Raw genomic sequence first — 14,349 nt, forward strand, 5'->3', positions numbered from 1 at the left:
TTGCTGAGCACCCACTCACTTTTATTCAGCTGGTTAGCTTGCTTCTAGAGGAGGAGCAAACACAGAAAATTAGTGGTGTGGATGCTATAGCCTCTGAGCAAGCTTTTGTGGCAAGACAAAAAGGCAAGAACAGGAAGGTGAAAAATGCTCCACAGAGTTCTGGCACTTCGGGCACATCGCAGAATCAGTCACAAGGGGGGACGCAAGCAAAGAAAGGAAAATGTCATTATTGTAAGAAGCCCGGCCACTATATCACTGAGTGCAGAAAGCGCATTGCCAAAGAGAAGAAGAAGGAGTCAGAAATGTCTGTTTCTACTACTCCTTCCACTGCTAGTGAGTCCGCGTCCTTTGTTGTGGACAGGGACTATTGTTTTTACACTTGCAGTTATGACATCTCTTGGGCCGATAGAGCACTTAGCGCTACAGAGGATGCTGACACTTGGTTCTTTGACAGTGGTGCTTCTAGACATATCACATCTCGCTGAGATTTGTTTGCTTCAGTTAGTGCACCTCTCGTCGGGAAATCGGTACAGTGTGCCAATAATGCATCATACCCTGTTCGTGGTATTGGGGAGATTCAGCTCACAGCCATTGATGGCTCTATTCTCCGTTTGCAGGATGCTTTGTTTGTGCCTGGAATAAAGAAGAATTTGCTTTCTATTTCTTCTTTGGCACGTTGTGGTATGCAGGTCACTTTTGATGATGACCGTTGCATGGTTCGAGAAAAAGAATGCATGACATTGGTATTGACAGGATCTTTGTGTCATGGTTTATATGAGTTGGATGCTCTTTCAGTAGATCAGTCAGCATACTTGACATCCACTCTTACTCTTGCTATGATACAGGCGGAGTTATGGCATGCTCGTTTAGGGCATGTAAACTTTGGCAACTTGATGCTTTTACAGCATACTCAGATGCTGGATGGCTTACCTCTCTTGGAGAGACCTCCCGAGCACTTACGCGAGAGATGCATTTTGGGGAAAATGCATCGGTTCTCATTTCCTCGTGATGTTGCTTTCAGAGTGACAACCAGATTGCAGTTGGTGCATTCAGATGTTTGTAGGCCTATGCAGACCATGTCATTGGGTGGTTGTTATTATTTTGTGACATTCATTGATGACTTCACACGTTTTTGTTGGGTCTACTGTTTGAAAAATAAGTCAGAAGTGTATGATGCATTTTTGGCTTTTAGTGCACTTGTTGAAAACCAATCTAGATGCAAAATTAAGACTCTCTGTTCGGACCGAGGGGGGGAATACATGTCCTCTATGCTGAATTCTTTTTTGCAGCAGAAGGGCATAGTACATCAATATACTACAGCTTATACTCCACAGAAGAATGGGGTAGCAGAGAGGAAAAATCGGTCACTCATGGAGATGGCCAGATGTATGCTGAAGGCAAAGAGCTTGCCTCATAGTTTTTGGATGGAAGCAGTCATGTGTGCTTGCCATATTTTGAACAGATGCCCTACCAAAGCCTTGAAGACCATCACACCATTTGAGGCTTGGAACAGCCGTAAACCTTCTGTTGGTCACTTTCGTACCTTTGGGTGTCTTGCCTATGCCCATATTCCACAGGTACTTAGAAGAAAATTGGACAACAAGGCTATTAAGTGCATTTTTATGGGATATAGCAATGAGAGCAAAGGCTACAGACTCTATGATCCCGTTACGAAGAAGGTTTTTGTCAGCAGGGATGTTGTTTTTTATGAAAAATCAGAATTATCCTTGGCTGGTTTGGACACATATCAGGCTGCCCGTGATGTTTTTGAAGGGCTACTGCCCATTACTTTTGGTGATTCAGCTGGAGGTTCACAAAATGAACCTAATGTTCAGCCAGCTGCTCCTATGGAAAGTGCAGAAATTCAGCCATTGGCTGATCGGAATATTTAGCATCATGCTGAAACAGAAATTCAGCAAGAGCTTGCACACAACCAGGATGCTAGACAGCTACCTAGATGGTATTTGCAGACTATGCAAGATAGTCCTTTGGATGCACCCATGGCTGGTCGTACTAGAAGGCAAACTCATTTGCATGATTCAGCACATACCATGGAGTTTATTATGGCAGCAAGTATTTTTGATAATGAAGAGCCTAAATGTTATGAGGATGCATAACACAGTGTGCATTGGATGGCAGCCATGCAAGCTGAATTAGATTCTATTACTAAAAATCAAACTTGGGATTTGGTGTCCTTGCCATTTGGGAAGAAAGCCATTGGAACGAAATGGGTCTACAAATTGAAAAGAAAAGCAGATGGATCCATTAATAAATACAAGGCACGGCTGGTAGCTAAAGGCTACGCACAGAAAAAGGGCATTGATTATGAGGAGACATTTGCTCCTACTTCCCGTATGACGACCATCAGGTCTATGATTGCTTTGGCTGCACATTATGGTTGGATAGTACATCAACTAGATATCAAAACTGCATTTTTACATGGGGAACTTCAGGAGGAAGCTTATGTATAGCAGCCCATTGGTTTTGCAGTTGAAGGCTCAGAAAATTTGGTATGCAAGCTCAAAAAGGCACTATATGGTTTGAAACAAGCTCCTAGAGCTTGGTATGAAAAGATAGATGCTTTCTTGCTTGGTCAGGGGTTTCTAAACAGCTCATCTGAGTCTACCCTTTACGTATGTAAAGAAGGGGGATCTATGTTGATTTTATGTCTTTATGTTGATGACCTGTTGCTCACTGGAACACATGCTGATCAGATTTCAGCATTCAAACAAAATTTGCAGCAAACTTTTGACATGTCTGACTTGGAAGTTTTGCATTACTACTTGGGCATCCAGTTCATACATAATGCTCGAGGTATTGGGTTATCACAGTCAAGGTATATTGGGCAGCTTCTTGAGAAGTTTGGCTTACAGGATTGCAAGCCAGTTTGTACTCCCATGGAACCTGGACTGAAACTGTCATTACATGATGACAGTGATTTGTTTGATATACATACATATGCTTCTGCAGTTGGATGTCTTATCTATCTATGCAATACTAGGCCGGACATACAGTTTGCAGTTTCAGCTTTGAGCAGGTATATGCATCAGCCACGTATGTCACATTGGCAAGCTGTCAAGCGTGTTTTTCGCTACTTGCAGGGTACTCGTTCTCTTGGGTTGCTTTATGCCAAGGGGGGACCACTGCAGTTACATGCTTACAATGATTCTGATTGGGCTGGTGATTATGATACACGTCACTCCACTAGTGGCAATTGTTTCTTTCTTGGCTCTTCTTGCATTTCTTGGCTTAGCAAGAAACAATCCACTGTTGCCACATCGTCATGTGAAGCTGAATACAAGGCAGCTTTCACTACCACAATTGAATGCGTATGGCTTAGACGCTTGCTAGCTGATTTGGATGCATCTAATACTGAGCCTACTCCATTGTTCACTGACAGTCAGAGTGCCATTGCAGTGGCACGGAACCCAGTGTTTCATGCTCGCACGAAACACATTGAGATTCACTATCACTTTGTCAGAGAGAGGCTACATGCAGGTGATATGAGCCTTGTCTATTGTCCTACCACAAGTAATGTGGCAGACATCTTCACCAAAGCTCTTCCTCGTGACAAATTTGAAGCATTTCGAGATGCTTTAAATTTGATATCCTTTGGTGGCGGATGATCCTTGTACTCTTGATCACTCTTCACTCCAGGGGGGTTTGTTGGGTATTTGACTCACGCCTTACTTACACCTACGCTCATATGGGAGTGTCGGTGATCAGGACACTGGGGCACTTTTTACTCTCGGTAGGAGAGGTTTTTTCCCCCAGACTTATGGTCTTATTGTCGTATGTACTTATGTGCTTATGTTACACACATTTGGGCACTTAGTGTGTGTCGGGTGTGAACACCCCCTACAACCCTAAGGTTTAAGGGTTGTACTTTGTACTTTCAGGTTACACTCATTCAGACTATTCTCTTGGGTGTCGTGCTTCAACTCTGTCTCTCACTCTCACACTGTCTACTGAATCCCAGCTGTACCTCGATCCTCTGCTCTCACAAACTCTAGAAAGGAGGCTAATTCCTTGCAAGCTTAGGTTATGGCTACATCCTGGTTGCTTGATTGGCCCAAAAAGTACATAGAGCATGGTAAGTTTCATAGCATGGCATGATTGGGTTTGAGGACTATACACATGTTATCATTCCTTGTCAATCTTGGGTTTATTCTTTTTGGTGTATCTGTCAATACTTTTGGCCAAGGTTATAGGTTGATTTGATCGAACTTGGAGGAATGGCTTGAGTGTCATTCCCCTTCACCTGCATTTCAGCCTTCATCCCCATGGTTGGACTAGGCTTTTGTAAAACCAAATGATTTATTGAAACAACCAAACAAACAAGTTTACCATAAAATAGTTGAGGATAAGAGATGGGTGATTGAGAATGCATATAAAGTTGATCTACTCAAGATAGTAAAGCAAAGTGGCATGATCAATTGCTTCAATTGTGTAGGTCTAAGCTTTCTTATTAGGAGCGAGATTTTATATGGAGGCTTCTTATCAATGGTCTCCCAATAGGGGACATGCTCCATTGTTACAAGTTCTCTTGTTGTAGATATGTCTTCTGTACTACATGTGATGAGTCTCTTGTTCATCTTCTTCTCTCTTGCCTAGTTGCTAGACAGATCTAGGATTTCATCTCTGGAGTATGGGCTTCAATGACACATCAGTGGACAATCATATGTTCTTGGGTTCTAGACAAGATGCCATCCACGGCCACTTTACAGCAGTAGCGTCCTTGTCTTTTTCATTTTTCACATTGAACTGGTCTTTGGTGCATCTAGCGGACATGCAATACTCCCCCCGCTCCCCCCCCAAGCCTTAGGTATCTGTAGTCATGTCAGCTGTGTTTGAGGATTGTTATTATGACAAATTACTTCCATGGTTTCAGCTAGTGTGATCCCTGGTTGTGCTCGCTTCATGATCCCCTTCTTCTATTCTCGTAGCCTTGTGTTTTGTGTAGCCTTTTGGCTCCATGTGGTGTTTTCTACTTGTCTTTGAGTGTCCTTGTTTGGCCATATTTCAATTCATTAATTCAAATTTCTTTTTTTTTGGGGGAGAGAGAGAGAGAGAGAGAGAGAGAGAGAGAGAGAGATTCAAGTCTTTGCTTTTGTAGAGAAAAAGTTGCTGCTCACACAGTTGCAAAAGAACCTTCATCCAACTCCAACCTTGGTGTCTAGTCCACCAAAGGAGTCAAGGGATGCATGCACTTCCACAGAAGACCTCGGTAACGTTTTGGTTTTCAACAACTCTAAAACCCTTATAATGTATTACAGGAATCTCTTAGCATGCACAATGAGATTATGGGAAATTGTGTGGAAATAATGACAAACTGGATATCAAAGATTGAAAGAATACAATATTCCTTTCCCAGATTTACAGGCCACGCCTCTACCTGGTGTGCAAGGGAGAATCCACCCAGCACAAGAACTTACAGTTACCAATAACAGTTCTGAATCATCTTCTATTCCCTGGTTGCATGGTCAAGAAAACTTGATCGTTCCATCTGCGGTGGCTACATTGCCCGTTGATCACTTCAGAGCAATTAACAATATTGATTCTTTGATTACAGAGGTAAGGCTGAGTTTGTGTTCTGTCATGACTCATAACAATGTATGACTAATTTGTTATTATATTCTGTCTGTTTGAAAGCATTCGGAAAGCCAAAGGTGCTTTACATACTATGTTGTTGACTTACTGATGGAGGCTGACAAATTAGACTCTTGAGTTCTTTGGGGTGCTTACTAATGGAGTAACCATTCATATCTGTTTCATGTTTATAATGAGTCTGTGTGTGGCCTTCCAGCTAGCAATTGAGAAGGACACTATGCTGAAAGCTCTTAAGAAGGAGTCTTCCAGAGCTTCGGAACTGGAGGTAACCCACAAACTAAAATATAGACTTGGCAGCTTTAAATTACTGATTGTTTTACTTGTTATTTATGGCTGATTTTCCATTTGTAGCTCTTTTAGCTCACGCTCTGCAACCTTGGAGCCTCTGCTTGTTCATGGGAGTGTAGTTTATCAGTTATATTTTGATGGCATCACATTGATGTTTTGCATTCTCATTTTATCAGTACGGGCACATATTTGTCATATCATTTTTGCAACATTTCATATTTCAAGTGGTAGTATGGATTTTCAAATTTTGATCCTGAAAAGAAAGGTTTGTGTTGTTTCAAAAACTTGAATTGAGAAGTTTTAGGCACTTTGTTTGGTTTATAGATTGAAATCATCAAGCTTTTGGTTATATTACATTAGTTTGAAAGGGAAATCTTCTGAAAGCGCTGTTTTTCCAGCTGCTGAATGCAGAACTTTCCAAAAAGCTTGAACTCCAAACACAAAGGCTGGAGCTTGTTATTGCTCAAAACATGGTTCATAGTGGAAGCACAACTGTAATGAGTGCTCCTGAAGAGCAACAAGAGAGTGAATTTGTGGATGAGGGAGATGAGGTACCTCTTTAATTGCTCCAATTTAACCATGGTTGCATGTATAAGTATTTAGTCTCTTCAGGAAAGTGAAGTCAAAATCTGTGCTTTCAATCTTTTGTTTCCAAAAGTGACCAGTTTTTTATCTTTAGCTAAAAGTGTTGCCATTGGTTTCAACATTGTAGTGTGCATTAATGATATGCAATGTTTGGATTGCTGCCACCATTTATATTAGCCTTATCCATGATCTGTCTCCAGGTAGTGGAGAGAGTACTGGGGTGGATAATGAGGCTTTTCCCGAGTGGGTCATCAAAGAGGCGGACAAGTAAATTACTGTGAGCATTCCTAAGTGGGTCATCAAAGAGGCTGACAAGTAAATTACTGTGAGCATACTTGTTGACCTGTAGAGTCATTGCAGAGTTTACCTCAATGGCAATCCATTTAATCTTGGCCCATTCATTGGCATTCTCAAGGAAGCCAGTTGTATCATTGCAAAAGGTTCACTTAGGGTGATCATTTTTTCAAGCTCATAATCGGTGAAGGCAATTTCATGACTGATTATACTTCAGCCGCACCATGTAATATCCATATGTCAAAGGTAAAGGTGAAAGGCGATTTTTCTTTACGGCAGCCATTTCACCACCTGTCAAAGAAGAGTTAACATGCCATGCCTGCTTCCATAGTGTTATCCTCAGTTAAAAACCAATCAATATGTTTTCTTAATGGGCTTAACTATGTATAATTGTCAACGCCTTAGCCATGGAGGGACTCAACTCATAGATTGTATAGATGATAGAGCAAATGGCTTTTGCAAAGCAATTTGACTCTTCCTCACTGATTGTGAAAGAGAGTATTTTAGTAGATACTAGTGGAGGTAGTCCACTGATTGTGTAAGGAGGCTTCAATTTGTCCTCGCTTCATGATTAAGCAAGAGTAATTTTAGAAGGCACTAGTGGAGGGAGTACACTGATTGTGAAAGGAGACTTCATGTGATCCTTCAGATGACTTCAGTAGTGATTTGCATCAAACGTAGGGCTGCAGTGTAACATTGGGTTATTGGGATAATACATGAAATAATGCCAAATGTGTTCTGATTCAATCATTCTATGCGAATATAATATGATGATGATTGTTTTCATTGCAAAATAAGACGTGTTATCAGTTAAGTTATGCTCACAGTTGGTAATGAATTATGTTCTAGGGGGATGGCTCCTTCATGTCCAAGTTTTTAATATAAAGTTTTTCTTCTTGTGTTCTAACGTCTAAAAGTATACCATGTCTCATGTTTACAAAAGATGAATGCCATGTTCAGCCCATAAAATTTAATTTCTAATGGACAAGTTAATGAGAAACCAATGCCCACTAGATAGAAGCATTTTGTTATATGCCTAGCACTAGAGCTGATGGATATCTAGGAAGTCCAATGATATAATGACATGTGCTTAAGGTTTCTTTACCTTAACTTCCAAGTCTTTTTTCAATGCTTAACTGTAGTCCAAGTAGTGTATCCTTAATGTGAGTTTAATACCTGGATACATATTGCATGAGCTGGTTTCCATGTAGTCCATTGTACATCAAGATTGTCTTGTGCTAAGCATGGATCTACTACAAAGACTTGTTATTGTTCTTGTTCTATCCTAACAGCCTCCAAACTCTAGTGAAGGCAGTTTTATATTTGATTGATTGTTCAGTTCACCACGTAGTTGTGGACAGCACATTCTCAATAAGAACTTTCATGTGTCACAATTCCGTCTTTGAGCAACTCAGATTATGAGTAGGCTCTTGCAATCCTTTGCTTGATTAAAAATTCTAAACCGATCTTTGTTGAATTGAGATAAAAATGTTATCATGCATGAAGGCTCCAAAAATCCACATTTGAATCTTTAAAAACCGAAAAACAAATGCTAGAAGACTCTAGGTTGAATTCTAGCATGGGGAGGCATTTCCTTGTTGAAGAGGTATGTCGTCTCACTAAGGGCCTCTTGTTAGGGTTAGGTGTTCTCTTGGCATATTTTTTCCTTGAAAATTCATCATTGTTGTATACTATTTTGTAAGTGCATGGTATGTTTCATTGAAATGGGATAAGACTAACTAGCTCATGCAAAGATGCAAAACCATGCATTTAGTTTGAGCAATATGATTGCATTTTGAACCACTCTTACTTTTCATTCATCTCTTTGTGGGACTCACTCTTTTCAAAGTTTACGTAGATATAAAATGTGAGAAATAATTATTGGTGTGGATTATGCTCATTTCTTCGTCCAAGTCTATTTATTTATGAAAGCATATTTTGTATGGAGATGTTAAATGTTGCACTTTTCACCTTTGAAGCAATTATTATGTGGGGTGTGAGATATCCTTTTTGTGATCATTGATAGTAGTGCCACAAGTGTTGGACACCCTTTTGAGACTTTTAAGGCTTTCTTAGGACATTTAATATTGTGTTTGAATTTGAGATGCTATTTTTCCCATTTTAAACAAGTGATAAGTGAATCTATACTCTAGTAGACTTTATTGTACTTAAATTCATTGAATCTTCAATTGAGGTGTAGATAGTTCTTTAAATGTAATAATTGTGTATCCACAAGTCTTGAATGCTTGGCTAAATTTTTGTGAAAATGCTCAAAAGATGCCTCATGTGTATGGGTGTAACTTGCTTCATGGAATAGGAATCATTTTGCAACTTTTGACATCATCACAAGACTTTGTTTGTTAAGTCATCCCTTTTATTTGGATTTGTTTTTTTTTTTTGCAATAATTGGCATGTCAAGTGGACTTTATGCAAGAATTGCATAAAATAAACATAAGTTGGCTTCCATGAATGCTTTGAGAGAATGACACCTACTTCTCACAAGAATTCTTTGTCATTATGTCATTAATATGCATGAGAAAAAATTAAGTGGATTCTTTGGGTATGAGGGCCATTTGTTTTAGGATCTACAAAGATTGTTTCATAGCTTTATGTTTAGTTACATGTGTTAGTTGCAAGTCCTAGAATCTGAGTATACCTACCATTTCCAATAGCATGTTGGGATCCGGCTCATTTGGGTAATATTTATGTATGCCAAATTAATCTTACTAGAAGCAATATTACTATGGGTGAACTAATGTGTCCTCTCCAAAAGGCCCTTGGATTATTAATGTCATAAATACTTCTAATCAGGGTGGGGTTGCATGAATCATGCTTAATAAAGTCATCTTTTAATATATTGCTTTTCTTGTTCTTTTAGTAGACTCAGCATGGGTTGATTAAATAAAGCAAACAATAAAGGTGTGAGAAGGTTGCCTTAGATGGTGATATTGTGTCTCACACTTCTTAGTGGTGCAAAGACTAGTCATCATTGGCTTATGACTTTCATTATTTTGAAGGTTTAAATAATAATGTGAAAATATCTATGACTACTTGGGATATTTGGGTTGGCATTATGACTGCATCTTTACATCGAGAAATCTTTCATATTAGTTGCATGGAAAGATATCTACTAACTTGCAATGGCAATGCAAGATTGTCCTTACGAGAGATTATTACTAGAAATCTCAAAGTTGGTCATTGCATGTTCATCCCAAAGCAACACAATGTTATCAATAGTATATAACTTCTTGTTGTAATTGTTACCTTGGACTTAAAAGTTCTTTGGATTGCTTATTTGATTCATCTTGTGGAAGAACAAGAAAGTTATTTTGGCCAAACTTGAGCATATTGGGACATGTCATTACTACAAAGCATATTGGTGGGGCTATCCTTTTAGATGGTGATATTGTGTCTCACACTTCTTAGTGGTGCAAAGACTAGTCATCATTGGCTTATGATGGTGATATTGTGTCTCACACTTCTTAGATGGTGATATTGCGTCTCACACTTCTTAGTGGTGCAAAGTCTAGTCATCATTGGCTTATGACTTTCATTATTTTGAAGGTGATATTGTGTCTCACACTTCTTAGTGGTGATATTGTGTCTCACACTTCTTAGTGGTGCAAAGACTAGTCATCATTGGCTTATGACTTCCATTATTTTGAAGGTTTAAATAATAATGTGAAAATATCTATGACTACTTGGGATATTTGGGTTGGCATTATGACTGCATCTTTACATCGAGAAATCTTTCATATTAGTTGCATGGAAAGATATCTACTAACTTGCAATGGCAATGCAAGATTGTCCTTACGAGAGATTATTACTAGAAATCTCAAAGTTGGTCATTGCATGTTCATCCCAAAGTAACACAATGTTATCAATAGTATATAACTTCTTGTTGTAATTGTTACCTTGGACTTAAAAGTTCTTTGGATTGCCTATTTGATTCATCTTGTGGAAGAACAAGAAAGTTATTTTGGCCAAACTTGAGCATATTGGGACATGTCATTACTACAAAGCATATTGGTGGGGCTATCCTTTTAGATATCAACCAACACATGACTTCTCTTCAATTAGCTCTCATATATGACATCTTTGAAATAGCACCCTTGAGTTGATATTCTAAAGCTTTTATTGTCTTATTGGAAATTTTGAGGTAATTCCCATCTCCTTTTAGTCATTTTCGACCATCATAGCCCAATCAATATGTCAATTCCTTATAGGTTAAAGTGCATTGACCAACTAAATCTTTGTAAAAAGAAAGAAGATGAGTAGAATGGAAATATCAAGTCTAAAGTTGCTAATAGTTGTCCTATTCTACTAATCGATCATGGGTCTTTTGAGAGAGAGAGAGAGAGAGAGAGAGAGAGAGAGAGAGAGAGAGAGAGCAATCAACTTTAAGGACTTTTAGGAAATTTGTCTTAATAATCAGAATTGAGCTAAATCGTTTAACTTAAAGCATGATTTTACACATGAGAGATTCTGACGGATTCACATGTATTGTAGATTACCAACCGATATTACTTTTCAAATAGAGTCATTTAGGATATGGAACTTTTCTTAATATTCTAGATGTGTGATTACCATTAGTTTAACAATTTGACATTTTAACTTTGCTAGGATACTCATGTCTCTTTTATTTATTTATATTGAAACTTTTACTTTTTCGTGATCGAGAATGTTAAATTTTTCTTAGAAATGTGGTGTGCCAAAGATTGCTTAACATATAAGAGAAAAATAAGTGAGGTGTAAAAAACTACTTGACATATAAAAGCAAATTTTTTCACATCTTAAGTGTCAATGAAAGCTCAATAATTAATTAAAGAACTGAAAATCAATGCAATAATTATTAATCTATGTCTTGCTTCAATTCATGCTCTTGTAATTTGGGGTTTCTCATAGTGAACTAGAAATATTTTTGTTGAGCTATACCTAAATCCTTCTCAGAAGAATTTGAACAAGTTTTTCTTCTTATGTTGCTTTGAAAAAATTTTGAACATACTTTTCTTCATGTTCTTTTAAGTATATCTAAATTATATATTTTTAAAGAGGCTTTTCCTTAATATTTTTTGGCAAGGTTCCTTTAAAATTTGAACTAGCATTAGGATAAATTGAATTGATAATTTTATTTGTCTTGGCTTCTCGTGTGGTAAATGCTCTTTCGAGTGCATCTACCACCTCTTGTGCATAACTTTTGAGTTTGTGGTATCCTAATACATTCAAACTTGATAATTGGTCCAGCTAATTATTGTAGGCCCTAAGACCCTTGCTTGACTTCCTCTTCAATGTAAGGAAGCTTTTAATGCTCCAATGTAGTCAATAGCTATTGCTCTCACTTGTCTAATACCAAAAAGTGAATGTAAGAGGCTTAAGAGAAAAGATAGAAGTGCTTAAGGGAGAGGCTAAAGTGTTAGCATGTATTACACCTACTAGATGTATAGCATGGAGAATAAAACTCCAATAAGGCATTCCTTGCATTTTGTAAATAGTTTACTCATTGAAACATATCCTCACCCCTAAGCAAAACTAAATTTTAATTGTGTTTGAGATTCCTTACTTTACCCATTTTATCCTAAAGAAAACTAGTTTGTAACAATCCATTTCCAACTAGCTCTTTCTACCACATGGTTGTACCTTCATTGTAGCACCATTCTAAGCTTGAATGTGGAAAGCAAAAATGCAATGTGCTACTTGAGAAAAAAAGAGCTTGGCTAGAGTAATAGATAAGGAACTCAACAAGAAATTCAATTTAAGCTCTATTCTACCCAAGCATTGACCACTCACTATTTCATATCTTGCTTACATGGGATGATAGCTCTAATAGTACTCCCATAATAAGGGATTTCTTCAATGCATATTTAGCACATTTATTTGCGACTTGAATGTGTATTTTTATGTTAATCATATAAGAGTTTTAAGTGTTGTTTCTGAGGTTTGGATATAAAGCACATGTTATTTAAAATTGAATTATAAATATGTGTTATCATTTGCATGACTAAAACTATATGTGCATAATGTAAGATCAACTAATGACCATGTGCATGATGGTGACCTAATGCATATATGTGCATATTTTTGCACATGCTTACAATAAGATTGTGAACGTGCTTACATTGTGAATACTTGAAGCTAAAGTCTCGTGAAAAATTTATATCATGCATAATCGAGAATGAGTGATCTACAATTGTGCATACAAAAATCATAGTAAATTAGCTCATTCTCATAACGTAGCTATGCAAAGCACTTAAGGTATGGTACTTCAAATGATAATTGATAGTCCATGAAGGTCTTGCACAAGTTGAGGTGGTAGGCCTTAACTATCGAATATTGCTATTATTTTACAAATTGGACATTGCGGTAGGATGGGTGTTGGAATAAATTAAAAGCTTTGGGAAAATGTCAATATCTTGAGTAGCACCACCTCCCCTAGATTTTGGAAGGAAACAAAAACACAATTGGTTGAAGGATAAGGGAAGCGTGTTCGGGGGTTAAGGTGCCTATGCCTACGCCACCCTGTATTTACTTCACACATTGTGACCGCACACATGTACACTGTAGGTGGTGGGCACTCATCACTGTCACTTTATTCTTTATTCTTTTAGTGACTATTGAATAAGTGAGGCCCAGTCACACATTGTGCTTGTTGGAGTTCCCACATACAGTGTCTCTCTCTCTCTTGCTCCACTTGCCATAGCTCTTGCTTTCACTTGTGTACTTCCACTCAGGCTCTACCTTTCAATTGGAGGGGCTCACTAGAATCTATCACCATAATATAGTCCATGGAGGGCTCAAGCCAATCAGGCTGATGTCAAACTCTAGTAGATCGAGGCTATGGGGTTTCTACATTGTGTTCAACATCATGATCATGGGCTACTGGAACATCAGTTGTTGCAAGTTGTCTAGCTGGTTATATGGTAACAGAAGGCTCCTCCTAAAATATCACCCTATGTACCTCAACCACCTACTCATGCTACTTATACATATTCTCCTCATGGAAAATATCATGGCTATAGATGACCTTCCTAGCCTGCAGATCCCATAGGCGGCAATAGCCCATCTCACCTACATCCCCATAACCAAGAAGGATGCATTTCACTGATTTAGGATCTAGTTTATTGTGTTTGGCCTGGAACATAGAAAAAAGTCTCACATCCAAAGACACACAAATGAGCATATGACAAAGGTTTCCTAAACTATACCTCCTCTGCAACCTGACAACAAATAGCAATGCAGAGGGATCTATTTATCAAGTGTGCATCCGTAGTAACTGCCTCAGCCCAAAAATACTATGGTAACCCTAGCTAGTTAAGCATACTATGGACTCTCTCTTGTATCACCAAAAGATACATGATACCCTGTATCATCCAACTGTCCAGTAAAGAGTAGACTTTTGGTCAAAGCCAAAACACGACATACATCATGCGGAACAAAAGTGATGTCTAAAGCGAATTGCAGTCTAACATCACTAATGCCAATAATATCCAATGCCAAGTCATTTCCTAGTCTCACAGAATCTTTCATGCTACAATAGGAATGGAAAGAAGCTATCAAGATGTAATCATCATCAAA

The 14,349-nt window shown here is 38.3% G+C and overlaps 1 protein-coding gene across 4 annotated transcripts in view; it reads left to right on the forward strand.

Annotated features, from left to right (window-relative positions):
* Positions 1–7,524, forward strand: part of BLI (protein BLISTER) — a 123,529-nt gene extending 116,005 nt beyond the window's left edge. For all 4 annotated transcript variants that reach the window (XM_087682038.1, XM_087682039.1, XM_087682041.1 and 1 more), the window contains 5 exons: positions 5,117–5,227; positions 5,375–5,574; positions 5,807–5,875; positions 6,297–6,449; positions 6,684–7,524. In XM_087682038.1, coding sequence (XP_087538164.1) covers positions 5,117–5,227; positions 5,375–5,574; positions 5,807–5,875; positions 6,297–6,449; positions 6,684–6,764 — 614 coding nt within the window. In that variant the 3' untranslated portion in view covers positions 6,765–7,524. The remainder of the gene's footprint in view (positions 1–5,116; positions 5,228–5,374; positions 5,575–5,806; positions 5,876–6,296; positions 6,450–6,683) is intronic.
* The last annotated feature ends 6,825 nt before the right edge of the window (positions 7,525–14,349 follow it).

This window comes from Lygodium microphyllum, chromosome 7 (assembly GCF_053477565.2).
Source record: "Lygodium microphyllum isolate KBCC chromosome 7, Lygodium_microphyllum_v1.1.10, whole genome shotgun sequence".
Classification (NCBI taxonomy): Eukaryota; Viridiplantae; Streptophyta; class Polypodiopsida; order Schizaeales; family Lygodiaceae; genus Lygodium; species Lygodium microphyllum.